The sequence below is a fragment of the Erpetoichthys calabaricus genome, chromosome 13, assembly GCF_900747795.2.
Source record: "Erpetoichthys calabaricus chromosome 13, fErpCal1.3, whole genome shotgun sequence".
In the NCBI taxonomy this organism is placed as follows: domain Eukaryota; kingdom Metazoa; phylum Chordata; class Cladistia; order Polypteriformes; family Polypteridae; genus Erpetoichthys; species Erpetoichthys calabaricus.
Genome location: NC_041406.2, coordinates 55,132,922 through 55,160,480, shown reverse-complemented (window position 1 = coordinate 55,160,480; position 27,559 = coordinate 55,132,922). Strand labels below are relative to the sequence as shown.

The 27,559-nt window shown below is 39.5% G+C and overlaps 1 protein-coding gene across 1 annotated transcript in view; it reads left to right on the top strand.

Moving 5' to 3' along the window:
- LOC114663749 (dynein axonemal heavy chain 11) overlaps positions 1–27,559 on the top strand; it is a 341,140-nt gene that overhangs the window by 89,958 nt on the left and 223,623 nt on the right. Inside the window, 3 exon segments of the mRNA XM_051936024.1 lie at positions 5,779–5,865; positions 7,086–7,244; positions 10,382–10,465. Coding sequence (XP_051791984.1) covers positions 5,779–5,865; positions 7,086–7,244; positions 10,382–10,465 — 330 coding nt within the window.

The window sequence follows — 27,559 nt, the reverse complement described above, 5'->3', positions numbered from 1 at the left end:
GAGAGATACCTTATTAATCCCAAGGGGAAATTCACATACTCCAGCAGCAGCATACTGATACAAAAAACAATATTAAATTAAAGAGTGATAAAAAATGCAGGTAAAAACAGACAATAACTTTGTATAATGTTAACATTTACCCTCCCGGGTGGAACTGAAGAGTCGCATAGTGTGGGGGAGGAACGATCTCCTCAGTCTGTCAGTGGAGCAGGACATTGACAGCAGTCTGTTGCTGAAGCTGCTCCTCTGTCTGGAGATGACACTGTTTAGTGGATGCAGTGGATTCTCCATGATTGAAAGGAGCCTGCTCAGCGCCCGTCGCTCTGCCACAGATGTCATACTGTCCAGCTCCATGCCTACAATAGAGCCTGCCTTCCTCACCAGTTTGTCCAGGCATGAGGCATCCTTCTTCTTTATGCTGCCTCCCCAGCACACCACCACGTAGAAGAGAGCATTCGCCACAACCGTCTGATAGAACATCTGCAGCATCTTATTGCAGATGTTGAAGGACGCCAACCTTCTAAGGAAGTATAGTTGGCTCTCTCCTCTCTTGCACAGAGCATCAGTATTGCCAGTCCAGTCCAATTTATCACCCAGTTGCACTCCCAGGTATTTATAGGTCTGCACCCTCTGCACACAGTCACTTCTGATGATCACGGGCTCCTGGAGGAGCCTGGGTCTCTTAAAATCCACAACCAGCTCCTTGGTTTTGCTGGTGTTCAGGTGTAGGTGGTTTGAATCGGACCATTTAACAAAGTCCTTGATTAGGTCCCTATACTCCTCCTCCTGCCCACTCCTGATGCAGCCCACGATAACAGTGTTGTTGGCGAACTTTTGCACATGGCAGAACTCCGAGTTATATTGGAAGTCCAATGTATATAGGCTGAACAGGACTGGAGAAAGTACAGTCCCCTGCAGCGCTCCTGTGTTGCTGACCACAATGTCAGACCTGCAGTTCCCGAGACAAACATACTGAGGTCTGTCTGTAAGTTAGTCCACGATCCATGCCACCGGGTATGAATTTACTCCCATCTCTATCAACTTGTCCCTAAGGAGCAGAGGTTGGATGGTGTTGAAGGTGCTAGAGAAGTCCAGAAACATAATTCTTACTGCACCACTGCCTCTGTCCAAGTGGGAGAGGGCTTGGTGTAGCATATAGATGATGGCATCCTCCGCTCCCACCTTCTCCTGGTATGTGAACTGCAGAGGGTCGAAGGCGTGGCAGACCTGTGGCCTCAGGTGGTGAAGAAGCAGCTGCTCCATGGTCTTCATCACATGTGACGTCAGAGCGACAGGCCGGAAGTCATTCAGCTCACTAGGACGTGATACAGTACCTTTGGGACTGGGGTAATGCAAGATGTTTTCCAAAGCCTCGGGATTGATCTTCAACCCAGAATTCTCAACGTCATCCTTTAGTGTTGTTAGCTTATGTTCTATATAATTGAAATGTCATCTACAAAATCCCATTTTTTCTGTCAATTTCTCAAGCCTCACTGGATTCTTCTCTTCCTTCTGTCTACCACTCCTCTAACTGCATTTAACACCTGGAGAAATAAAATTGGAGGGAGGATACATCCCCGCCATATTTTAGCATTTATTTTTATTGGGTTGATAAGTCTTCTCTAATGCAAGACTTGGCATTCAAAATCCTCATACATTTCTTTAATGATATTTAATTATTGGAAGGTATGCCTACTCTGTTAAAGGTTGTCAAAATAGAACAGAATAAGTTACTGTTTTGTTCCAAAATAATTTGTAGGGTATTCATGACATCAACACAACTATAGTGTTTTTGGAAAACAGATTTGACCTTTCATAGTCGAAGTTATGCCCCTCCACTTATTGCAATTCTGCCTTTCTTTGGAAGCTTCACAATTATACTCCTTTTTCATCCATTATCCAACCCGCTACATAGGGTCTGATGGAGCCAATCCCAGCCAACACAGGGCGCAAGACAGGAAACAAATCTTGGGTAGGGCACCAGCCCACTGCAGGGCGCACACACACACCCACACACAAAGCACACATTAGGGACAAGTTAGAATTGCCAGTGCACCTAACCTGCATGTCTTTGGACTGTGGGAGGAAACCGGAGTACCCAGAGGAAACCCGGGGAGAACATGCGAACTCCACGCAGGGAGGACCCAGGAAATGAACCCGGGTCTCCTAACTGCGAGGCAGCAGTGCTACCACTGTGCCACCGTGCCGCCCACTCCTTTTTCGTTCAACGGGAATTCCTTTCTAAATATAGATTTGCTGCAATTAATATATGGAATAGCTGCAACTTTGTGTCTGTTTTCGGTACCTCAGGATCTATATTTATTATTCAGTCCAGATGGTTTTCCATTTTTTATTTGTCTTAATGGTATGTTAATTTCTTCAGGTATGGGGGTGGAAGATTAATGGATTTGTCAGTTTCTTCAGTATTTTGAATCACCTATCTTTCCCCTTTTTGTTGTTTGCTGTTTGTATTTAACACCTCATAAAATGATCCATCAAACTCTTTAAGTGATCCTCTTTTTCAGTAATCATATCAGCCCATTTGTCCTGGATTGGTTTATCATTATTAATTCTCTGTGGTAAACATTTCACCCATTATGTCCTAAATTGGTCAATCCTTTTTAAACCTCTTCTTTGATGGTTTTTAGTGATAGCACCTTATAATCTCCTTTTTGTGCTGCATCATCAGCTAATTGAGCCTGTTCATTTATATTTTAACTTTTCCATTTTACTTGTTTATCCACTTTTACATTATTTTTTGTTGCTTGACTTTTTTGCTGTTGTTGGTTATTGCCTTCAGTTCCTTTCTTATGTTTTTTTTTCTTTAAACATCCATTTCCTCTTGGGATTTACAAGAAATCTTTTAAATCTCCTACTAACAGAAATGTAATGAACTTGGTTTTAAGTTATGTGACTAGTATGATGTGGCAAACAGTCTCTCCTCTCACTAGGTTGTGAATAGTGAATTAATTAATTGTTTAGTTTATAAATGTGTTGCATTTGTAATCTTGCCCCTTTTATATGGGTCATTCCATGTCAAATCAAGCAATGGCCCATGCACTTCAGACACAAAAAATTGTTGAAAAATTACCAGGTATACCCATGTTAATCAGGAGACACCCTGCAAATTTCTTTTGATGTGAGATCATCAGTATTTTTCAAGATACAGCCAGTTTACCAAGGGGAGAGGGGTTTCGATTTTATCCGGCCTTATTGTTTCATCATATTTCACAAGTCCATAGCTCAAGGAGTAAACCATCTGAGCAGGCTTAGACATTGTACAATGTTGCATTAATTGGTATAGTATGTGACAAAATTAAAACATTTGGTCCCGATGACCCTGCCTGGTCAAAGCAGCCCCTTGAAACTGACCAAAATTTAATTTGGGTTTTTGCTTAGCTACAGTATGTTTAGGCCTCAGAAACACATATTTGTAACAACACAGATACTTGATTCATTTTCCTTATTCAGATAACCATATAGGCTTTCTGAAAAGAGTAAACAGAAAAGTAACTGTGTCAAGGTTTTAACAGAAGACCTCTCAAATCCAAAAAAGTTATTTTGGATTTCATTTTCAGAGCACCCTAACAGTATGTGGGAAAGTGCAGATAAATTTTAAAATATTTTTCATTATTTCTACATTGACCTTTCTTTCTCAAAACACAGACTTTACTTTTTTTATGCAAACATTGGCTGAATGTGCCATGTGTCAATAATGGTAATCATTGAGTTTTCAATCAGTAAGTTATCAAAAATGTCAAACTTTTTTTTTTTATATCAAATGATGATGTCCTGTCTCATGTTGCTGAACAGAGAATGTGATTCTCCTAGGCCGGTGGTACTCAAGAATACCACTGTTACATCCCTACAGAAGATGGCAGACTGAAAGCTTAGTGTCTGGTGAAGCAGCTGAGATCATGCCCTCTCATTATCACACTCCTGATGGATCATATGTGTCCCTCACATTAGGCCAGTGTACTATTTGAGCCTATGGTGGGTGCATGTATGGTGAAAAACATTGGATTGGTGTGATTTGTGACAAGAGTGATGCGGCATCAGATATTCTGATATGTTCCTTGCATACAAACTATCCTGCATAGTTTTTCCATTGGCCATCTAGAGATGATATTTGTTGGGTGCCATTACAGTATGTCATTGCACTGCTTAGTGCACCTACAACAGTCAGTGGGATTTCAAAGGCAAAGATGCCCTACACTCTGCACTTCAATTAAAACAGAAATGAAATGGGTCACATTCCTGCTGCTGTAATACCAAGATGTTAACATTTCATTATAACTAGTGTTGTATTTAATGATAAATCAAACAGCTGTTGTTCATGTGTTGTGTTTATAATGTGCCTTTGGTGATTTATTTTTTTGTCCTGTACCCAAGTTAGTGATGAAGAACTTGACTGTTATCATTACTGACAAATAAGAATTTAACCCATGGTTAGAATGGAAAATAAAAATGAAAGATTCACATAAGAAAAGTAAGAGTTGTTTTTTGAGAAAGAAAAGACCATGTAGGATACAGGAAAATAATTTTTAAAATGTCTGGACATTCTCACAGTGCATTAAGCTGGTGTAAAAATTAGATAAAATGTTTTTTTTTCACATTTGAGAGTGCTGCTAGTCAAACAGTGATGCAGTATGTTTGTTTATAAATTTTTGAAAAGCCCTGTGTAGGTATCTAAAAATGGAAAAAATCAGGCTGTATCAGTTAGAATTATGCTTTCTGAAAGCCTTAACATTGCAAAACCAAATACACAAAATATTTTTTCCATATTTGAAGGTCTGGTCTTACCTGGTGTCATCTGTACCAAACATTATTATTTCGTTACGTACTATACCTATAAATGTACCAGTATGCAAAATTTTAGCCAGCTAGGTGGTTTAGTTCTTGAAATATGGTCTTGTGAAATTGATGAAAAAATAAAGCCATGTTAAATTTGACACTCCTTTTGCCTCACGAAATTGGCTGTTTCTTGGAAAGTGTTGATCTTATATCAGAATAATTTTACAGGGTGTCTCCTGGATAACAAGGGTACACTTGGTAGTTTTTTCACAATTTGTTGAGACCGAGGTGTGTGGAGTTTCTGGAATATCGATTGATTTGACATGGAATGACCTACACCCATGATGTGTTCCAATCCTTATTTCTCTCTTCCAGTTTTGGCTTTCATGTCCCCCATTAAAATAATAATATGCTTTCTTTTTACTGCTTTTATATAGGAATGTAGTTGAGAATGTAATTTTTTTTGTTGTAGATCAGCTACTTCTGTTGCAGCATAACATTCCTACTATCTCTTAATGTTTTTATATTCCATTTTCCCTTTTCATGCCATCTAGTTTTCTCTGATTATAGTTTCCATTATATATAAATTTAGAGTGTTACCCCACAGCCAGGTTTTTTGACAGAGCCTTCACCTTAACCTTAGATGTGCATAGATCCTTCACCAGATAATTTGTAAAAATGACACACAGTTGAGTTGATATGGTTCAGCATTTTTTTATGCATTTTTAACCTCTTTTTGAATTTATAATCTGATAAATTCAACTGTTTCTAAAGATAAATGGAAGTATCTGGTGTCAGGTAGGTATACTTAATAACATGACAATTTGTTATATGTTGTAAAAATGTATTTACTTAATGTTTTTTCCTTCATTATAAACAAATCCTGAGTTAATATTTTTCATATGAAAGAAATGTAATTCTTTCAAATTATTTAGTGCTGTTGTGCTCTTGTCCCATTTATTATCATTTTATGCTTTCCAATAGGTTAAACAAGTCCAGTTTAGAGAACGGTTTCATATGGAAGCACCTTTTAATTATAATGCAGACAAACCATATTTTCTCTTAGCAAAGGTAAGGTCTTGGTCTTTTTGTATTGTTTTAGCATCTCTTTCATTTGTTACTTTAATAAAAGTGGTTTTCTTTTATGTGAACCTTAATATAAATATTACCACTGTTGGAACACTGTATAATATGTTAGTAATGTTTTAAAGTTGTGTTCATAGAAAAAGTGTAAATTACAGATTTTTATATAGTGAACATATAGATGTGTGTCAATAGAAAATGTGTTTTGGAGTTTTTGTAAACTACTATAATGGAAATGTACAGAAAATGTTACTTGGTGGGTGTTTTCTGACTTGCAAAATGCATAAGACGATTTTTAAAAAATCTAGCCATTAATTGGTTTTTCTTACCGTATATACTCGCATATGTCAGTTCTTGAAACCCTAAAAATCGATCATAAAATCAGACCCCGACTTATACGCCCGTTCAAAAATGCAACACGTATTTATTTATTTATTAATTTATTTTTACATCTTCTTGCTTCCTCCAATCTCACACCAGTTTCTCAGACAGATTGAATTTTGTTGCAGTAGCGCAATTACTAATTTCTTTCACCACTTCAACGAATTTTAATTTAAAACCAGCTTTATGTTTTCTTATGATCGAATGCTCCGTCGTAGATAAGAGATGCTCTTACGATAAAGATGTTATGAGGGTGTGAGATACAAAAAAACACAAAACAGTGCAAACGTCTCTTTGGAATAGTTCGGGTATTACTGTATGGGCACACAGGCACAATACATAGAAAAAAAGGTAGTGTGCTCCGTGGTTACACTCTGAGGTGGGTGTTAGCATATCCTAATCTCTTGGACCAATCGCGTGTTTTCTGCATTCGACTTGACGACCAACATTGTAAAATACCAGAAATTATATGGTAAAATCAAGCCCCGGCTTATCCGCTGGAGAAGTTATATGTGAGTATATACGGTAATTAATTAAAGTTTGCTTTCTGGAAAATATGGCATATTTTTTCTCATCTGTCAGTCTACTTACAACAATTGTTTTGCTATAGATTAATCTGTGTATTACATAAATGTAATGTTTTTCATTGGAAGCATTCAATATTGTATTATTTTATGAGGATTTAAGGTCTTCCACCAAAAAAAATTAAACTAATATTTAAAAACTTTCTTGCTGTCCCATCTATACCAGAAATGTTTCATGAATTGCTTTAAATTGAAATATATTGCTTTAAACAATTATTCTGCTTGCTGTGGTTATATTTTCAGGGTAATGAGGAGATTACGATTCTAGAAGAGCAAATGTCAGAATTGCAAGATGCTTGTAATCTTTTTGAAGTGTCAGTTCCAGACTGCAGACACCTCAAACAGTGCCGAAAGGAAATATATCTTTTGAAGGAGCTTTGGGATATTATTGTATTTGTGAGGGTATGTGACTTCCTGTCTATAAGCACCATAAACAGGAGACCTGTTTTAAAGGAGCCCTGAAGTGTCAGAGATTCTATTTTATTTGTAATGGCATGGTAAACATATATCACCTGCACATTTTTCAGAAATAAAAGGAAACTGGAGTACCTACTCAAAACTCTTTAAGATATTTAAGCTTGCAAGTTCTGCACATATAGTCACCAGGCAGGGAATCAGATTCAGGTCTTTGATGCTGTGAGATAGCAGAAACACTATGACACTATAAAGATCATAACATTTATTTATACGATGTTGCCCGGGTTTTAGCAGCAAGAAAGAGAGTCGGGTAAAGCTAACAGAAAATCCCCATTGGTAGGGTTTCATTTGGTTACTTCTGTTATTTGTGTGTTTATTGAGATGGCATATTCATTGGAAAGCATATTTCAACCACAGAGCTGTATGTTCAGACAAGCACATAGAAATCGAAACGTGAGGGATTCATTGAACAATATCCCATTGCAAGTTTTTCTGTGAAATACACATCAGCAATTGGTGAAAAAGTGGCACACAGATGATTCATGAGTAATGCTCTAAAATCAAGAAATCCTTACATCCACACCCTGGAAAACATCACTGACTTGTAGAATATATGAAAAGAAGAGATATGTGACATAATTTGAATTGATCTTGACCATCTTTACAATAATGCTAGGGGATGGATTTCTTTTCTTTAAGGCCAATGACATCTGGTTTAATTTAAATGGGTAGGTCAACACATAGAATACAGGATTGAGGAGACTATTTTTGACTTTGTGGAACTATTAACTCCAAGCAAACTGACCTATACCATCTTCCAGCAAGATGGAGCAACATACCATACCAATGTCATATAACCTGCCCAAATACACTGCACATTCAATGAGGCAAGGACAGGTCTGTCACTGAACCACTCTCCAAACCTATTTTCTAGTGATTTTTACCTCTGGGGCTCATTAAGAGAGAAAGTGGGAAAACATGCAAACCTTGGAAGAGTTGAAGGACACCATAGTGCAGAATATGAACAAAATCACAGCTGCTGCACTGAGGTCAGTTTTCATGAAAATGTTACTGTGCACAGAACTTTGCATTGCCATCCGTACCGTCTGTACAGACCATTTTCAGCTCAATTTTTAAAATGTCCAGTAACACTTTTTAAGAGCATTCACTACTAATAACAAAATTAACATTTCAAGTATAATATAACCTTTGATTTTTTTTTTACATTTTACAAATGACATTTACAGTAAGTATGGGCTACTTTTTTATGTGCCATCCCGTACAAATCATAGACACTTTTTTGCATCTTTCAGTCCTCTATTATGCATTTAACAGCACATTGGAAATGTAAAGCACAATATGTTTACTGGTACACAGCTAAAGGTGTGTAGTCAAGTGCTTTCAAGGAAGGGAAAAAGAAAACGGGAAGTTCAGTGCAGATTCCTTTTAACAGACATATCACTTTGTATCATGGTGAGCAAATCAGAGCCTGGTATTTTTAATACACCACTCCATATAACATCCCCGCACCAAGGTCAAGTAATCATTTTTTTTCTACATTGTGTGCATATTAAATAGCTATTCTGATTGTTTTCAAAATGCAGGACAAATCACAGAGAAGAGACAGTGTATCAAAGAAAGTTAATAACTGAAAGTTCTTAACTACAGTATATACACTGCCTCAGTGGCAGACATAAAAATAAATGTAAAATGATGAATCTTTAGTCTTTGCCAATAGACAGTCACACAGTTTGGAGAACAAATAGCACTGCTTCCTACGGTTGGTTTTTTTTTTTTTTTTTTTTTTTTAAAACTTAAACTTTTAATTTAGACTCTAATATTAACTGGAAGTTACAGTAATGATATGAGTATTAAACATATTTCATGCTGTTTTTTATTTTTTTATGGTTATTGCTACAGTGCTTTCAATTAACTTTACAAAGCAATATGTAAACAATGTAAGCATCCCGGTAATAAAGCAATACCATGGCAATTTCTGTTTAAAACAAATCAACTGTCTGTTAAGGTTCAATGTTTCAATATTTCAAAAGTGAAAATTTAAGATTTTAGGAAATATTAAGTATAACAAGTAAAATTTTTGTCTGTGTTAGAGAAACATAGTACAAAAGTTTAAAGTTAAGCTAAAATGCAAGATGATTAGTTACCAGTTATCAGTATTCTTTTTCCATTAGCAGAATTATCATACACTAAAACAGTCTTTGTTTTTCTGAGTTTAAAATTAGTTTAATTTCCATTTATTCAGCATTTACCTCACTCAGGTAGTTAATGATTAAATTGAAGGGGAATCATTTTTTTTATGTTTCCTAAAAATATTTTGTTAGTTATCAAAAGAAAGAAAGATCCGGTCCCACACTAACTCTGGAAGGATGTCATGTTAGACTACCAATTGGAAGTTAAAAATTGCACAAGAACAGTTCAATTAAATTTTCCAGGTTTGTGTTGTGTAATTGCATGGTCTATAGTAACATATGTGAACTTAAATCTACACGCATAGTGCTGGCTGAATTTTGTGAAATGTAAAAAATGTAAATATCATTTATAACACATGTTAAGGATATGTTTGTGCCATCTGAGACTGTAGTTTTTTAGCTTAAATCATACCTTAAAAAAGCTCAATATCCCTAAGTAATTATGCTTTTCTTTAAAACTTTAGAAAGATTACTTAAAGAATTTTAACAGACATGACAAAGATTTTTCAGTAACCTTTATTCAAAGAAAGGACCTTGTAAAGGAAAAAAACAAAGAGTGCAATCCACAATAACAGACACAAGTCCTACAGAATTGTGTAAAAGGTATAATTTGATGCTTTTTTAGCAACTGGTATGCAAATATAACATGCTCAATATAGCAGTGCATGCTGTTGATCATGGAGTACAAACACAAAGTAGGAAGTGGAATTCATGTCTTTAGAATTTTATTACCAAAAGTACTATGCCGGTATTCTAAAATTATGCAACCTTGCTTAATTTTTTTCCATATGATAAAGTTTAGAATATATGCACTGGCAGTGTATTTTCAGCTAAATGGCATGTTCAACTAAAAGAAAACTGATTATGTTCTTATATTAAGTAATTGTGTCTGTTATATATACATATATGCAGACTAATATTGAAGACTGGACTAAGACGAAGTGGAGAAAGATTAATGTTGAGCAGCTTGATGTGGAACTAAGGAGGTTTGCCAAGGTGAGTTGTTCCTTTTATTAAAAAAATGGAATAGATGGATTCATGGAATAGATGAGTGAATGTTTCACCATTATTGCACAGTATTTTGTATTAAAAACAAACTCATTTACAGTCCAAAGAGTTGTGCAAATTTAATAGACAATTTAAATAATTCCTTTTTTATCTTGTTATTCAGGAAATAAAACTTTTCACTTTACTATAGTAGTTCTCTCAATCATACATGCATTTCAATCTTATCCTATAATAATCACCATCTGTCTGCTCTGTAGGAAAGAGGTAGTTAAGTTGTTCCTAATGGAACATGACATATAATTTGAGCTAAAGCTAGAACCAGTGACATAGAATTCAGGTCTGTTCTTCGCCACTCTATGGCTGTACTGTGAACTTGATAATTGACAGCCAGCATTAAGAATTAATAAACTCTTTTATAAAAGTTTATTTTTAGTTTGATTTACACTGTATTCCTTAAGTTGTTTTAACACATTTGGATTTTAGCCTTAACATTACCCAAGGGAAAAAAGTATTTTAGTTTCCTTATAAGAATCGTATATACATCATTAAATACACATTTGTTTTTAATGAAAATAAAGTCCTTTCTACTTGTGTGTGTTTTGGCCCTATTTGGGGAATATTTAAGATAACTGTAAATATGGTAAATCATATTGTTAGACTAAATTTATTTCTCACAAAAGAATTTTTTCACTGCAAGAATAAAGCACACCTTAATTTCTGATTTTGTAAAAACTGCTTTTCATTTTATTATACAAACAAATAATATTGTTAAAGTTAATAATGTTAATTATGCAATGTAAATTATACCTATAGAGAATCGCACCAATTACACCCAGCTTTTCCTTTTTATAACATGTGGGTGTACTGTTCTTTTGCTTACTGCTTTACATAATATGGCATTAGTGTCATGCTGTGTAAAAATTCACTTATCTCATCCAAAAAGTAGCAAATACTTCAGTATACATATTGTTTGTCCATTCATGGTAGGCTAAAACAAACTATGGACAGGGTGCCAATCTATTGCTGTTATGAATGAATTCATTATGACCCTTCTTCCTATTGTAATGTCATTTTTTTCAGTTTTTTTCTATTATTGTGTGCTTTAAAGTTTTCTAAAATAACTGGTAATAATATTTTTTTTATTTAGCATTTATTTAATTCTGTTGAAATATTTTGCATCTTGTTTTGGCACCATTTTGTTTTTCACTTGTGCCAGTATTTTGTTTACTGTTGCTGCAATTTCATAGGAAGTAACTCGGGAGTGGACAACCTCTAATTTCATCACTGTCACAAGCTAAATTATTCACCACTTGGAAATTCCTGGCTATCCAAGGTTGGAATCGCACCTTAAAAACTCTTTAGCAGACTTTTGGCTCCGACTTTTGACTTTGATTTAGGGTTTTGGTTCTGATTTTGATGCCAGTGTTTCACTGTCCTGATGTTGACCTTTTGAGTGTATTTTTTGACTATGTCCAACTCCGTGTCCTATTTTGCTATTTTTTTGTGGCAGGGAAGTTTGGGATTGAAAAGGCATGTTGACTTGCCTACCACATAACCCAGCTGCTAGGGTTTTCTTGTGGCATTTTGGAGATTTTTTTTCTGCATTTTTTTTATTGGCAGAACAATTGCAGGAAGCTCACACATGCAAGGCCAATTTGAAATTGTAAATCAACTGAGGCTGCACCTTCTTCTGATGTCTTATTCTTGACTATGCAGTATTTTGTGAAGCACCAGCATTAACCTTTTGTGCTACAATCCCATAAGTGTTACTCATCTATTTGTTTTTCCTGCTGTTGAACATTAGAGTCATTTTGAAGAGAAATGGCTGTTCAGCCCTACAAGCTCACATAGATTCTCCAAAATAACATCAAGTCGAGAGTTGAAGCTTCCTAAAGGCTTGTTTAGTACCACATTACTTGGCAGGGGTATAAAGTAACGAAGTGCAACTACTTATTTGCTTTACTTAAGTACATGTTTACTTTACTTGAGGAAATTTCATTCAGGGCTACTTTTACCCTATTACATTTTTTGGGTCAAATAGCGTACTTTTTACTTTGTTACATTTTCTAGGAAGTCTTTGTTAGTCATTACACAGACCAAACTATTATTACTTAAGTTGAGAACAAACCTGATATTTTTTTATGAATTTATATTTCAGCATTACTCAGAAACAGCCAATAGAATACCGTGTATCATTCAAAAATAAAACCACGTGCCTTTCATTACTCATTTGGCAGGTTGTTTCCATGCTTCCCTCTCATTGTTAAGACATGGAAACTAAATGTGCGTTTTCCCCATGGTTGTATTTGAATACTATGTCCAAATACATTAAATGCAAAGTTGATACATATATAATGCAGTGTCTTCCTGTGCCTGCCAGCACCTAAAGAAATCTCTGCTTTCAAGAATTCACTTTTAAATTTAAAGAATCATGTTGAGGTAAGCATGTAAGCATCTTATATGGAGCTCCTGAGGTCCCCAAAAACTGTTTTTTTTTTTTTTTAATTTTGCATCCAGAAGGGGTATATTGTGCAAACACACACAACATATTGCATTGGAGTCTACAACCCAAATTACTGAAACACAAGAGTGAGTTCAGCAGTAAAGGTTGCTGGTTAACTGAGGTCTTGCTGTCTCTTGTTATCTGAGTGCTAATAAAAGGGCTGGCAGCTTTCTTTCAAGCAGATATTAAGTAGTTTTGTTGCTACCTTATGGAATTTAAGCTTAGGGAAAGCAGTCAGAACATTGCCTAGCTTATCAGAATCTACCTTACAGCCACAATGACTAAGAAAAATGTAGGTGACTTAAGTGAATATTCTAGTTTTGTGTGCAAGGGTGAACTCTGAGCAGTGATGTATTTTGCTTTGATAAATTATTGGATAATTACTGTACATCTTTACTCTGTCTTCAACTGAACTGCAAAGTGTACAAATTATATTTTCTGTGAACTGTACTTTATCTTACTTCTTTTTGTGATTCAGGACCAAACTTTTAAATTAAATAGAATGGACCCAAGTCCAGAGCATTCTTCAGTAAACATTGACTCTCATATTTGTATTTGCTATTTTATTTTAATGTATTGAAGCTAAATTATTGTATATTGTAATGTAATACAATATACAATACAATTTTATGAGCATTATTAATGGAAAAAATAATAAATAGTTCTGTAGAATTTATATATAGGAGTGCTTTAAAATATAAATATACATTACTAGCCATCCCCCGCAACACCTCCCGCGTAGAAGTGAATCAGGACAAATTTTAAAAATCAATAAACAGGTATCACTAACTAAGCGCAGGCAAGGTACACTCCAAAACGCAGAGGGTAGACAGACTAGAACAGAAGCTGGTGCATGAGTGAGGAGGGCCCTGCCTGTCTCCCTATTCCTGATGTAGTACATGTTTAATTATTCTATCCATCCGGGATTGGGCCAATCCCAGCAAGCATACAGCACGAGGCAGGAACAATCCCTGAATGGGGCGCCAGCTCGTCGCTAGCGTTACAACACCGTGTAGTCACATGTTTAATTATTAACAATACAAATTATTTAAATGATGTTAAAATTTTATCTGTATAATGTAATAAGCATACTTTGCTGCATTTCATCTTAAAAATTATATCAAGAGCTCCAAGAAGATAGCGCTTGGAAATCTAAATTGACTTAGAAGCAAGTCATCATCATATGTAAATACACACTTTATAAAGTGGATCAGGTTGTGCAATATTATAATTGTATCACAAGTTTGCAGTGAGGTAATTGTACTTAAAGTACAAACAGTTCTACCAGGAGCACTTGATGGACTGATTAAGTGTGTTTATAGTTCTTGGGATGAAACTGTTTCTGAACCATGAGGTCCCTACAGGAAAGGCTCTGAAGCATTTGTTGTATGGGGTAAGTTCAAATAGACTGTGCGCATGGCTGAGGCAGCATGTGCTTGATGCTGTATACTGATAATTCTCTTTCCAATCAGCTGCTGTAGGGCTCTGATTCCACAGTCAGATACAGTGGGATAAATCCTCCGAGTGGTGCAGTGAGAGTAGCAGCGCTAAAGCAGCTATGATTTGGAATAGTTCGGCCATTCCATGGACCATTATATAGTTACAGGTTAATTACAATCAGATGCTTTAAACCATGGGTGTCAAACTCCAGGCCTGGAGGGCCGCAGTGGCTGCAGGTTTTCATTCTAACCATCTTCTTCATTAGTGACCAATTTTTGCTGCTAATTAACTTCTTTTGCTTTAGTTTTAATTAACTTGACTCAGGCCCCTTAGTTGTCTCTATTTTTAATTAGCAGCCAAACAATAACGAGACACAAAACAAGCCACCACATGACCAGCTCACCTGTGCCCATCACACAATATCTGGAAATAAAGAAAAGTGAAGGTCTCAGTAAGGTTGATCTCTCAGGTCACCAAAATATTTTGACGAACAGAATATCAAAAGTTTTGGAAAGGTCTTCTGTAGCAGAATGAGAGCAGCAAGCAGGCCATGGAATTAAATAACGGGCTTAATTAACAGCAAGAATCAGCTTCTCATTAATAGATTGGTTGGAGTGAAATATGTTGGAGTTTGAAATCCCAATTTAGCTGCTCATCTGTTGGCTCGTTTCACGTCTCATTTCTGTTTGACTGCCATTTCATGAAGAAACAAATCAATTCAGAGGACTGAATCCTTAAAAACAGGGCTATTAAAATGAAGGGAAAAGAAGTTAATAAGCAGTGAAAACTGCTCGCTGATTAGGAAAGGGGTCAGGATGAAAACCTGCAGCCATTGTGGCCATCCAGGCCTGGAGTTTGACACCCCAGCTTTAAACTTAGACGTTATGCGGTTAATTTCAGTGTATTTGATAAAGCCGCATCAGGGATGTGGATCAAAAAAAGAAAGGGAAACCACACTGGAACAATAGCAGTGCTTTGACGCTGGGTGCTGCCAGTTTGCAAACTCGGGCAGAGAACTTACGTATGTCAGGGATTCAGCTGGCATGAAAATGAGTGTGGCTTTATGCCAAGTTTAGTTTTTATACATCGCGATGTGAGCATGGAAACGTGCGTACGCAACATTTTTTTGCGTACACTCCATTTATACATAAGGCCCCTGTACTGTACACAGTACTCCAGGTGACACCTCACTATAGTGAGTTATAAAGCTTAAACATAGCCTCCCTTGACTTGTACTCTGCCCTAATCTAATGTGTAATTGTAATGTAATTTAGGTGTTTTTAAGAGTTTAACTCGCAAAGCTGAAAACACTTGCTATGATATGAACTAGCACATTTAATTAGAGTGAATCCTCTTTTCACTGTTGTCAATGTTAAATCACAAAGCCGGCCCAGTATGAGAAGAATACCTTGTGACAGATAGGGGGTGCTGTCATCCCCTTGAACCCTCAGATCAGACACCAGATAAAAGTCCAAATAATGACTTTATTATAATTATACAGTGCACAAAACTCCACCACCTCCACTATTCCAATAAACAATACAATAACCAATAAATCAATTCACAATAATCCTCCACACCTCCCTGCAGCTCAGTCACCCTTCCTCCCAACTCAGCCCAATCCGCTGGGGTTTCCCATTGTCCTTTTAAAGTCCTTGACCCGGAAGTGCTTCTGATCCCTCAGTCCATGTGATTCTTAACACTTCCAGGTCAGGTGAAAACTCCTTTTCTTCATCCCGGAAGTATGTCATTTCTTCTCTCCCTGTGACTAGGATGTACTTCCGGGTTATAGTGCAAATAAAAATCCTTATGCCTCCCTGCAGCGTCCTCTGGCGGCCCCCATGGTATCCAGCAGGGCTGTGAAGGAAAACTCCAATGTCCATGATGCCCTGCTGGAATTCGGGGCACCTCCATGTTGCCAGGAGGGCTCCATCTGGCGGCGTGGGGGTATTGGCTGGGATGAACGGCCAGCCATATCCCACAACCTTTGACACATATGTGGAGCCACTCAGTACAGGGAAAGATATAACTGACTCAGAACGTGGCTTTGCTTACTTTGGTGCTTGTTTGGATGAATTAAGAGTCCTAGAGAGTCTGTTTTTTGCGTGCATTGGTTATATTATTGTGACATCTTTGTAAATAATTTTGCTCAATAATTTTGTATAATAAATATTGGTGCCATGTGTTAATTACATGCCACATAACTGTAATTTTGTGAACATTTTGGTAACATGGAACAGATGACTGTTTTGTTCCTGTTTACTAGCAGCATAAATGAACTTATTTATATAAAATTGATGATTTAAGATGAATTATGAAGGTTTTTCTGAGTACTTGAGTGCTTGCAAAACCTCTGCTTTTCATTTTTACTTCATAGCTGTTAGGATTATTTTTTTACAGTTTTGGTGAAATGATATATTGAGTTTATTTTAAATCCATCAGGAATAGCAAAGTTTAACTCTTTTCCTGTTTGAGGGCACATTCATGTAAGTTGTGAATGCTTTTTTCATATTATCTACTCCCTGTTAATTGGGAAACAATGTAATTTTGGAATGTGGGTATAGCCATAGACAGAATGAATTGGTTTTATGTTTTTCGTGTAATTTATTACTCTTTAAATTTGTGTTTGTAATTTCATTTATTTACCTGTATTTATTCTTATTGTGCTAAATTTGTTTGCAATTAACATTTCTTCTGTCCTCTAGTAAACAAATTATTTATTAACTGTCCATCCATTGATCAATTAACAGAACTCACTTATTCCAATTTGGGATCTTTTTGTTCTGGCAGCAGGATGTGGTGTAAGTTAGGGACAATTCCTGAATGCCCTGGTTGGTGGGCTCGTTTTTGTGTACAGTGGAACCTCAGTTCACGAACGTCTCTGAACACGTAGAAATTGGTTTATGGCCAAAAAGTTTGCCAAACATTTGCATCTGTTCACGACCACACACTCGGTATACGAATAAGCCAGTTTCCCTTTCGGTTTGTGCGCACCGATGATTTCTGCACGTGTTCAGTCTCTCCCTGTGCAGCGAGCGAGAGAAAGCATGACACACACACACCCAGGCGCACAAGAGAGAGCGTGACACAAACACACACACACACACACACAGGTGCGCGAGAGAGACACACACGAGAGAGAGGGAGCTGGACGCATAAGGCAGAGAAGGCAGTTAAAGAATGCATGGGGCTTGTTTTTGTTTTCACTTCTGTTGACAGCAATCAGTTCGTAGCGTGCATTGTTGCAATGTTACTGTTCTTGGTGGTTTATTAAATGACGGATTTTTCAATTGTTCATTTTTTCACTGTGCTTAAAACTCATTAAAAAAGTGTTTTTAGCGAGCGGTTTGTAGCGCTATAGCGCGAACTCTTGCAGTGTTAGTTTTCTCTGTTGTTCAAGGTTTTCTCAGTGTTATTCAATGTTTTTACATTTAGTTTACTATTACGCTGTGCATTCTATGGTTTAATTAACTATATTTGTGCTTAAAAATCTTTAAAAAAAAAAAAAAAAAAAGTTCATACAGTTTGTACGGTCTGGAACGGATTAATTGTATTTACATACAATCCTACGGGGGAAATTGCTTCGGTTCATGACCAAATCGGATTACGACCAGAGTTTTGGAACGAATTATGGTCGTGAACCGAGGTTCCACTGTATATGGTACAGCCAAAACCCGAAGATCGGCCAGTTCCCGAATGAATTGGCCGGCCATTTCGCATTTTGGCCAAGAGGTGTGGCCAATATCTGAATTACTAGAAATGACCAGTGTATATGCTACTTTGGCCTGCCATTTCGTGAAGTGGCGAGAACTCCCTGGCCAAAATTCGATGTGCTGATGTAAGACTGTCCGCGGGTCTTGTTCAGAAAGCAGCACTTAAGACGGCCTTCCCCTCGTCCAAACACTAACCTTAAGGTCAATAAAATAGGTCCCTGATGTTAAGTCACTATTTTAGGGCTAAAATGCTAACAGAAATGTGAAACCTACTTATATGCCTAATCATAATTATTGTGAAACAACCAAGTGGCGTCCGTGTGAAACAACCAAGTGGGGTCCGCTTTCTGAACAAGAGCCGCCAAGGCTACACTCGATGCAATTGCACTACTAAGTGTGCAACAAATCGCTGCTCATGCCTTTTTCTTCTGAATTTGGCCGATCACCCCATGCTATTTCGCAAACTGGCTGGCCAAATCCCAAAACCAAGGAAAAGATCGGACAGTGGCTGGTCAATTTACAGCGACATTGGCCATTTCCCGGCCGGTTTCAAGTTTTGGCTGTAACATATATCCACACTCATTTTACAAAAAAAAACTGCACAGACAGGAGGACAAAATACAAATTCCAGACAGGCAGAGACCATTATGCCTCTCAATTATACTTTTATTTGTATATATATAAAAGTCAATGTACAGTATGTATGTATGTATGTATGTATGTATGTTTCAGCATAACTTCCAAATGCCTGGAGCGATTTTCATGAAACTTGACACACATGTTTCTCATTGGTCAACTAAAAATACTGTAAGTTGAAATCAACCCTAACCTATCCCCTTCTGGGTAGGTTGGGGGGTGATCTTCAGATCGTGTATGCATGTTATCATCCAGTTGACACTCGGAATGACCACCAGAGGGAAAACTGGAGGTGACTGCCAGCATTCTTTATGTTTGAGCACCACCGCGCGCCTGTTGCATTTGAAATTAAATAGAGTTGGCTGGGTTGGCATCCCAACTGATATATATATACATTAATTTTAAATATATATTCCACCTGGCTCTCGTGACATCATTTCCGGGACCGAGCCAATGGAAGGAGACCTTACTGGCTCTGGCCCCTCTGACGTCACTTCTGGGCTCGAACCAATGGAGAACGAACATGACCCTGATCCTTATGACCTCACTTCCTGTCTTCCCCTTTAAAACCCTGCCCTTTTTCCTAATTCCTCAGTCATGTGTTGGACTCAATTGTATGCACATCAGTGCTGTTTATTCACACAAATGAGACATACTCAGATAAAGGTTTGGGGCAGCCATCCGTATAATCTGGTATCCTGGCTGCAAAGTAATTTTTCTGAAATAAACAGCACTGATGTGCATACAATTGAGTCCAAGACAAGACTGAGGAATTAGGAAAAAGGGCAGGGTTTTAAAGGGGAAGACAGGAAGTGAGGTCATTAAGATCAGGGTCGTGTTCGTTCTACATTGGTTCAAGCCCGGACGTGACATCAGAGGGGCCGGAGCCAGTAAGGTCTCCTTCCATTGGCTCGGTCCCGGAAATGATGTCGTGAGAGCCAGGTGGAATCTCCCGGGAATGGTCTGCAGGCAAGAAAGAAAGAGTCAGTGCACTCTGCCACCTCCCAGCATGTCTCAGAATTGCCGTCACTCAAGCCCTTTAGCTGCCTCCCATGCGCACGTGTGTGACAAGGCCCCCACCTCAGCCCAGACCCGTCGGGTCGGGCGACCCTAACCGAGAGGTTGTGAACTCGGGGAAAGAGCATCAGCGTTGGCATGGAGAGAGCCTTGGCGATGAATGAGCGAAAACTTATACGGCTGTAGGTCAAGAAACCACCTGGTGACCCGCCGCTTTGACTCCTTGTGCAGGGCCATCCACTGTAGGGGTGCATGGTCCATGACAAGGGTGAATTCCCGGCCCAACAGGTAGTACCTAAGCTGAGTAATTGTCCATTTAATCGCCAAAGCCTCCCTTTCCACCGCTGCATACCTGGTCTCCCGGTCTAACAGTTTCCGGCTCAGGTACATGAAGGGGTGCTCCACACCATCGACGCTTTGGCTCAGCACTGCTCCCAGGCCTGTGTCCGAAGCATCAGTCTGGAGGATGAAAGGCAAAGAAAAGTTAGGTGCCATCAAAATAGGTGCGGACGTAAGGGCCTGCTTTAAGTCACTAAATGCAGCGCCTGTCTTCTCAGTCCATACCACAACGTTCGGGGCCCTCTTCTTTGTTAAATCAGTCAAGGGCGCCGCTCTCTCTGAGAACCGGGGCACAAACCGGCGGTAGTACCCCGCTAATCCGAGAAAGGCTTGGACATGCCGCTTGGTTCGCGGATGGGGCCATTTCAAAATGGCTTCTACCTTGGAGCACTGTGGCCTTACGGTACCCCGACCCACCAGGTAGCCTAAATATTTGGCCTCGGTTAATCCGAAGAAGCATTTCTTGAGATTAATCCGGAGCCCGGCCTCACCAAGTGTCCGCAGTACCGCTTGGACATGCTGTAGGTGTTCCTTCCATGTGCTGGAATAGATGACCACGTCATCCAGGTAGTCAGCACTGTATGAATTATGAGGCCAGAGCACTTTGTCCACCAGACGTTGGAAGGTTGCTGGAGCCCTGTGTAACCCAAATGGAAGGACACAATACTGCCAGTGTCCACTAGGGGTACTAAACGCCGTTTTTTCCTTCGCGGAGTCCGTTAAAGGAACCTGCCAGTACCCTTTTGTCATGTCAAGTGTGGTCAAATATCGAGCCTGTCCAAGCCTCTCGAGGAGGTCGTCCACTTGTGGCATTGGATAGGCATCAAATTGGGAGACTTGATTAAGCCGACGGAAGTCATTGCAAAATCTCCAACTCCCGTCAGGCTTACCGACCAGCACAATGGGACTGGACCAGGGACTATGACTTTCCTCAATCACTCCTAGTTCCAGCATGCTCTTGATCTCAAGCTCCACTTCAGCCCCTTTTGCCTCGGGAAGACGATACGGGCGTTCTCGGACAATAACCCCGGGCTCTGTCACAATGTTGTGCTCAACCAGAGAGGTCCGTCCGAGGTTCTCACTGACTACCTCCCGAACAGCCCGGATAACTGTTTCCAGCTCCTGCCGTTGTCTGGGACTTAAGTCCGCACTGAAGTTAAGTCTGTGCGTGTGAGCGAAGAGTGAGTGGGTCTGGCCGGAGGAGGGATCGAGATCCCTGGCCTTCCACGGTTTCAGCAGGTTCACATGATAAACCCGCTCTTTCGGCTGACGATTTGGTTGACTCACCAAATAGTCAACCAGTCCTTTCCTCTCCTTAACTTCGTATGGGCCTTGCCAATGGGCAAGCAACTTCAAGTGGGAGGTAGGCACTAGGACCATGGCCCGATCTTCTGGGCGGAACTCCCGGAGAGACGTGCTGTGCTTATAATAACGGGCCTGTGCTGCTTGAGCCTCTTCCATGTGGCTTTTAAGGAGGGGCCGTATCTTTCCAAACCTATCGCGTAATTGCGCGATATACTCTAATATGTTTGTAGAGAGAAGAACCTCTTCCTCCCATCCTTCTTTTAAAATATCCAATATGCCCCGGGGTTGTCGCCCTTACTGAAATTCAAAAGGGGAGAACCCCGTGGAAGCTTGGGGAACTTCCCGATAGGCAAAAAGGACGAGGGGGAGGAGCTAATCCCAGTTCCTTCCATCCTCGCTGACCACCTTACGCAGCATTTGTTTGAGAGTCTGATTGAACCTCTCCACTAAACCGTCGGTTTGAGGATGGTACACCGCGGTCTTTAAATGCTTTATTTTCAGTAACTTGGCAGTCTCCTTGAACGTCTCCGAGGTGAAAGGTGTCCCCTGGTCCGTCAAGACTTCCTTGGGGATACCCACGCGTGAAAAGACCCCTAGTAATTCCCGTGCGATTGCTTTAGAAGTGGCTGAGCGCAACGGAACAGCTTCGGGGTATTTTGTAGCATAATCCACAAGGACTAATATGTACTTGTGTCCTCGGGCTGAGGGCTCTAGAGGTCCGACTATATCGACCCCAATTCTATGGAAGGGAATATCAATCAGGGGAATAGGAATGAGAGGAGCACTGTCCTTTCTTGGAATTTGTCGCAGTTGACACTCCGGGCAGGAAGCGCAAAAGCAACGAACCTCCTCATTGATTCCCGGCCAGTAGAAACGGAGCTTAATCCGCTCCAGGGTTTTTTTCAGTGCCCAAGTAGCCACCTAGGAGGTGGGCGTGTGCTAACTCACAGACCTGCTGCCGGAAGGTCCGCGGGATTAGCAGCTGCCTTCTCTCCTGCCCGTCATGCATTGCTACTCGATATAGAAGGTCATTCTCTAACACAAAGTGAGGACCCTGTGGCATTGACTGGTTTGTGCGCTGGCCGTTGACTAGTACCACTGCATTTTTTGCAAATTTCAGGGAATCGTTACTCCACTGTTCCCTTTTAAAGGAAGCCGGCGTCTCTCTAAATTGAAACCGTAAAAGGGAGAGAGGGTCGGCGCCGACCTCAAGGGGCGTGGTTTCCTCCCGCTCCGCGGCGGCACTGATGGATGACGTGTTGGCACGCGATGGCTGACGGTTGCCAAGTCACTCAGGCCGACTGCTTCATCTTTCTCTGCCGGCTGATTACACGGCATGGAGGCAGCTTGAGACGGCTCATTCCCGTCTATAACTAGGCCCAAGTTATCCCCAGGAGTGGTGTGTGACTCACCGCTTGTTATTTTAGACCAGTCCCGCCCTAGTATCACCGGGTGTGGAGGATCAGGAAGGTTGGCCACGGTTAACTTCCGAACTGAACCTCCGTAACTGATGACACAAACGGCGGTCCTGTACCAGCAGGTTTCTCTGTGGACACAGGTTATACCAGTCTTAAATTTTAACCACTGTTGCGGTAGCACAAAGCGGCGGGCAACAATGGACATGTTGCCGCCGGTATCTAATAGCACAGACGTTTTATATCCGTTAACGACCACCACGTCTGTGTGTGGGACCGCCAACAGGTTTGTCAGAGCACACCAACCCCTCCTCCCCCTCCACCTGCATTCCACCTCATTCCCAAGCGGTTTGTGCGCCCGTGGCTTCAGGGATGTCGGTCCAAGCTCTGGGTTGTACAGAGGGAGGCTAGGTTTTGGGACGTACTCCGGTTGAGGTTGGCCCAGGGACGGTTCAGCTCTCCCAGGTCGGGAGGCCCTCCTTTGTTGTTCCACGAGCTCTACCATATTTTTGAATTGTCTACCCCAAACCGGCTGGGTGAAGCGCTGGGGTAGTGTGTCTAGAAACAGATAGCAAGCCACCTGTTCAATTATTTGGTAGGGCGTGTTTTCCTGTGGCTGTAGCCACTGCCCTACCTTTGCCCATAGGCTCCAGGCTTGTTGAGACTATATATATATGTATATATATAAATGTATGTATGTATATGTATATATATGTATGTATGTATATGTATATATATGTATATGTATGTATGTATATGTATATATATGTGTATGTATGTATATGTATGTATGTATGTATATGTATATATATGTATATGCATGTATATGTATATGTATGTATGTATATGTATGTATATGTATATGTATGTAAGTATATGTATGTATGTATATATATGTATGTATATGTGTGTATATGTATATGTGTGTATATGTATATGTGTGTATATATGTGTATATATGTATATGTATGTGTATATATGTATATATGTATATGTATGTGTATATATGTATGTGTATATATGTTTATGTATATATGTATGTGTATATATGTTTATGTATATATATATATGTGTATATATGTATATGTATATATATATGTGTATATATGTATATGTGTATATGTGTATATATGAATATGTATATGTATATATGTACATATATATATATATGGAAGAGAAGGTCTGTGATACGGTTTGCATATTTGCAGTTGGAGATCCACGAAGGGAGAAAAAACGAATCACGTATCATAAAATAGTTTTATTCCTGAGCTTTCAACCCCTATCAGGGGTCTTCATCAGAGGATAATGCTTAGACTTACAAGAATCAAAGGCAATATATAGCAATACATTCCTGTTGTGGGTGGAGGTGTCTAAGTCAGTATGATCAAGGGGGGGGGGGGTTGTATAGTTTAATTATTGTGTACATGTCCTTCTTAGGTTGGCATATGCTGGATTTATGTCCAAGTGTCTGTTGATTGCGTTTTCATCTGATAGCCAAGACTCGGCCAACTCTCTGGCGCTTTTAGTACTGGCCTTAAATTTTACTTTTACGTTGACCCAGTTGAATGTGTGTCCTGTCGATTTAGTATGTGCATATATCAAAGAGAGTGCGTCCTTTCTTCTGACGGCGTTGCGATGTTCCTGTACACGTGTTGAGATTCTTTTTGACGTTTGTCGTATGTATACTGCTGAGCGAGAATTACATGGAATACTATAAACTGTGTTTCGTGTTTCGGCTGTCGATTTCAGTAATCCCTCCTCCATCGCGGGGGTTGCGTTCCAGAGCCACCCGCGAAAAAAGAAAATCTGTGAAGTAGAAACCATATGTTTTTATGGTTATTTTTATATTGTCATGCTTGGGTCAGAGATTTGCGCAGAAACACAGGAGGTTGTAGAGAGACAGGAACGTTATTCAAACACTGCAAACAAACATTTGTCTCTTTTTCAAAAGTTTAAACCGTGCTCCATGACAAGACAGAGATGACAGTTCTGTCTCACAATTAAAAGAATGCAAACATATCTTCCTCTTCAAAGGAGTGCGTGTCAGGAGCACAGAATGTCACATAGATAGAGAAAACAATCTCTAGCAAACAAATCAATAGGGCTGTTTGGCTTTTAAGTATGCGAAGCACCGCGGCACAAAGCTGTTGAAGGTGGCAGCTCACACCCCCTCCGTCAGGAGCAGGGGGAGAGAGAGATAGAGAGAGACAGAGTTTGTTTTTCAGTCAAAAATCAATACGTGCCCTTCGAGCTTTTAAGTATGCGAAGCACTGTGCAGCATGTCGTTTCAGGAAGCAGCTGCACAAAAGATAGCAACGTGAAGATAATCTTTCAGCATTTTTAGACGAGCGTCTGTATCGTCTAGGTGTGCGAACAGCCCCCCTGCTCAATCCCCATACGTCAGGATCACAGATAGTCAGCGCAAGAGAGAGAGAAAAGTAAGCAATCTAGCTTCTCAGCCATCTGCCAATAGCGTCCCTTGTATGAAATCAACTGGGCAAACCAACTGAGGAAGCATGTACCAGAAATTTAAAGACCCATTGTCCGCAGAAATCCGCGAACCAGCAAAAAATCCGCGATATATATTTAAATATGCTTACATATAAAATCCGTGATGGAGTGAAGCTGTGAAAGGCGAAGCGCGATATAGCGAGGGATCACTGTGTATGTATGTATATATATATATATATATATATATATATATATCTATAATAATAAAAGGCAAAGCCCTCACTGACTGACTGACTGACTCACTGACTCACTCATCACTAATTCTCCAACTTCCCGTGTAGGTGGAAGGCTGAAATTTGGCAGGCTCATTCCTTACAGCTTACTTACAAAAGTTAGGCAGGTTTCATTTCGAAATTCAAAGCGTAATGGTCATAACTGGAACATATTTTTTGTCCATACACTGTAATGGAGGAGGCGGAGTCACGTATCGCGTCATCACGCCTCCTACGTAATCACGTGAACTAAAAACAAGGAAGACATTTACAGCACGAGTCACACCCGGGAACGAAGGTAAATGACGTTAATTTTTGACTGTCTTTTAATACTGTGTAAGCATACATATTAACACATGTGCAATTAAACGTGTGCATTTACGGGGTGATTTCTCAGGCTTAAAAGCTCACCTTTTATCAAACGCGGGAAGGAAGGTAACTGACGTTGTTCACTGTCTTTTAATACTGTGTAACCATACATATTAACACATGTCCAATTAAAGGTGTGCATTTACGGGGTGATTTCTCAGGCTTAAAAGCTCGCCTTTTACTAAAAAGGTAAATGCAAAACTATTTTCAATCAGTTTATTGAAACGCTCCCGTTAAGGATTGCAATAACATATTCGCGAGATAAAAGAACGAAGTAGGGGGAAATGGAGGAACAGCCGCAAACAGCGAAGAGCAAAAAATTAATTAAACAATTGAGAACGGAGCGAGTTAAGCATACAAGCATGTTCATAAGGGAAACAAAGCACGGTGTAAAACGTAAGTTTCAATTAAGTTTATAGAAACGCTCCCGCTGCGGATTGCAATAACATATTCGCGAGATAAAAGTTTAATGAGAAGACACGAGGTATAAACGAACCACACGCCGTGGCGCAACGTTAGGGGCAACAGTTTCAACCATTCTATGATCTGCTTCTCGCAACTGAAAGACGGCACATGGCGGATGTTAGCCGACTTGCTGACCGCAACGTTAGGGGCTTCAACTATGGCGCTGACGCCACATCTCAGTGCCAACATTTTGCAGACTGTACTTAAAAGACACGCCCTCCTCACTGGACAGTTAAAAACACCAATCAAACTAACGATGACATCAAGTATTACCCAATCAAAAGTAGGAAAGGAAGCATCTTCATAAAATGCGTGTGGGATGATTTGCATGAGACGCTGCTTTAAAAAAAAAAATGATAAAAAAAATACGGGATAAATCACGTCCAGTATTGATTCAAAACGGGACGCGCAATTTCATTCTCAAACGCGGCACGATTCCATATTTTAAAGGACTGGTGGCAACCCTACAGTGCCAGGTAACCACCCATACAATCAGATTGTGATTCAGACTAGGAATGCAATGAATGTAATTACCCCGATCTACATACAAGGCGAAAGTCTTGCAACATTCAAAGATGATGGTTTGGGATAAGTACACCATACAACATAAAAGAGCTTATGAAGCCTTGAACCGAAAAAAGCAAGATCTCAGAGATCGTAAAAAAAAAAATAGGAGGTAATGTCGTTTTACTCGCTGTAGATTTTACTCAAACATTACCAGTTATTCCACGAGGGAGACCAGCAGATGAAATCAACGCGTGTTTAAAATCCATGCTTCTCCCACGCTCGGTTATATGTCGCGTGTTCTCGGGTAGGTGCACCAAAAAATGTATACATTTAAGCATGTAATGGGCAAACAAAAAATGAGGTATACCCGAAGGCACTGCAGTAGTACTTAATGTAACTTTACTTCTTAAATGTTAATGTTTTACTGTTTAATAATTTATACGCTTCTTATATGTTGTTCAAATTCTTTTATCAAAATACCACTGACAGCGCAATGCACGATAACATGGAGTGAATACACCATACGCATCCGCCCACGGCTGCCCTGCTGTGCGCAGATAGGAGTTGATTCTACAATAAAATAAAATAAAGATAAAAAGACTAAAACAATCATCACCCATAAAGCGTGTGTGTGTGTATATATTTGTATA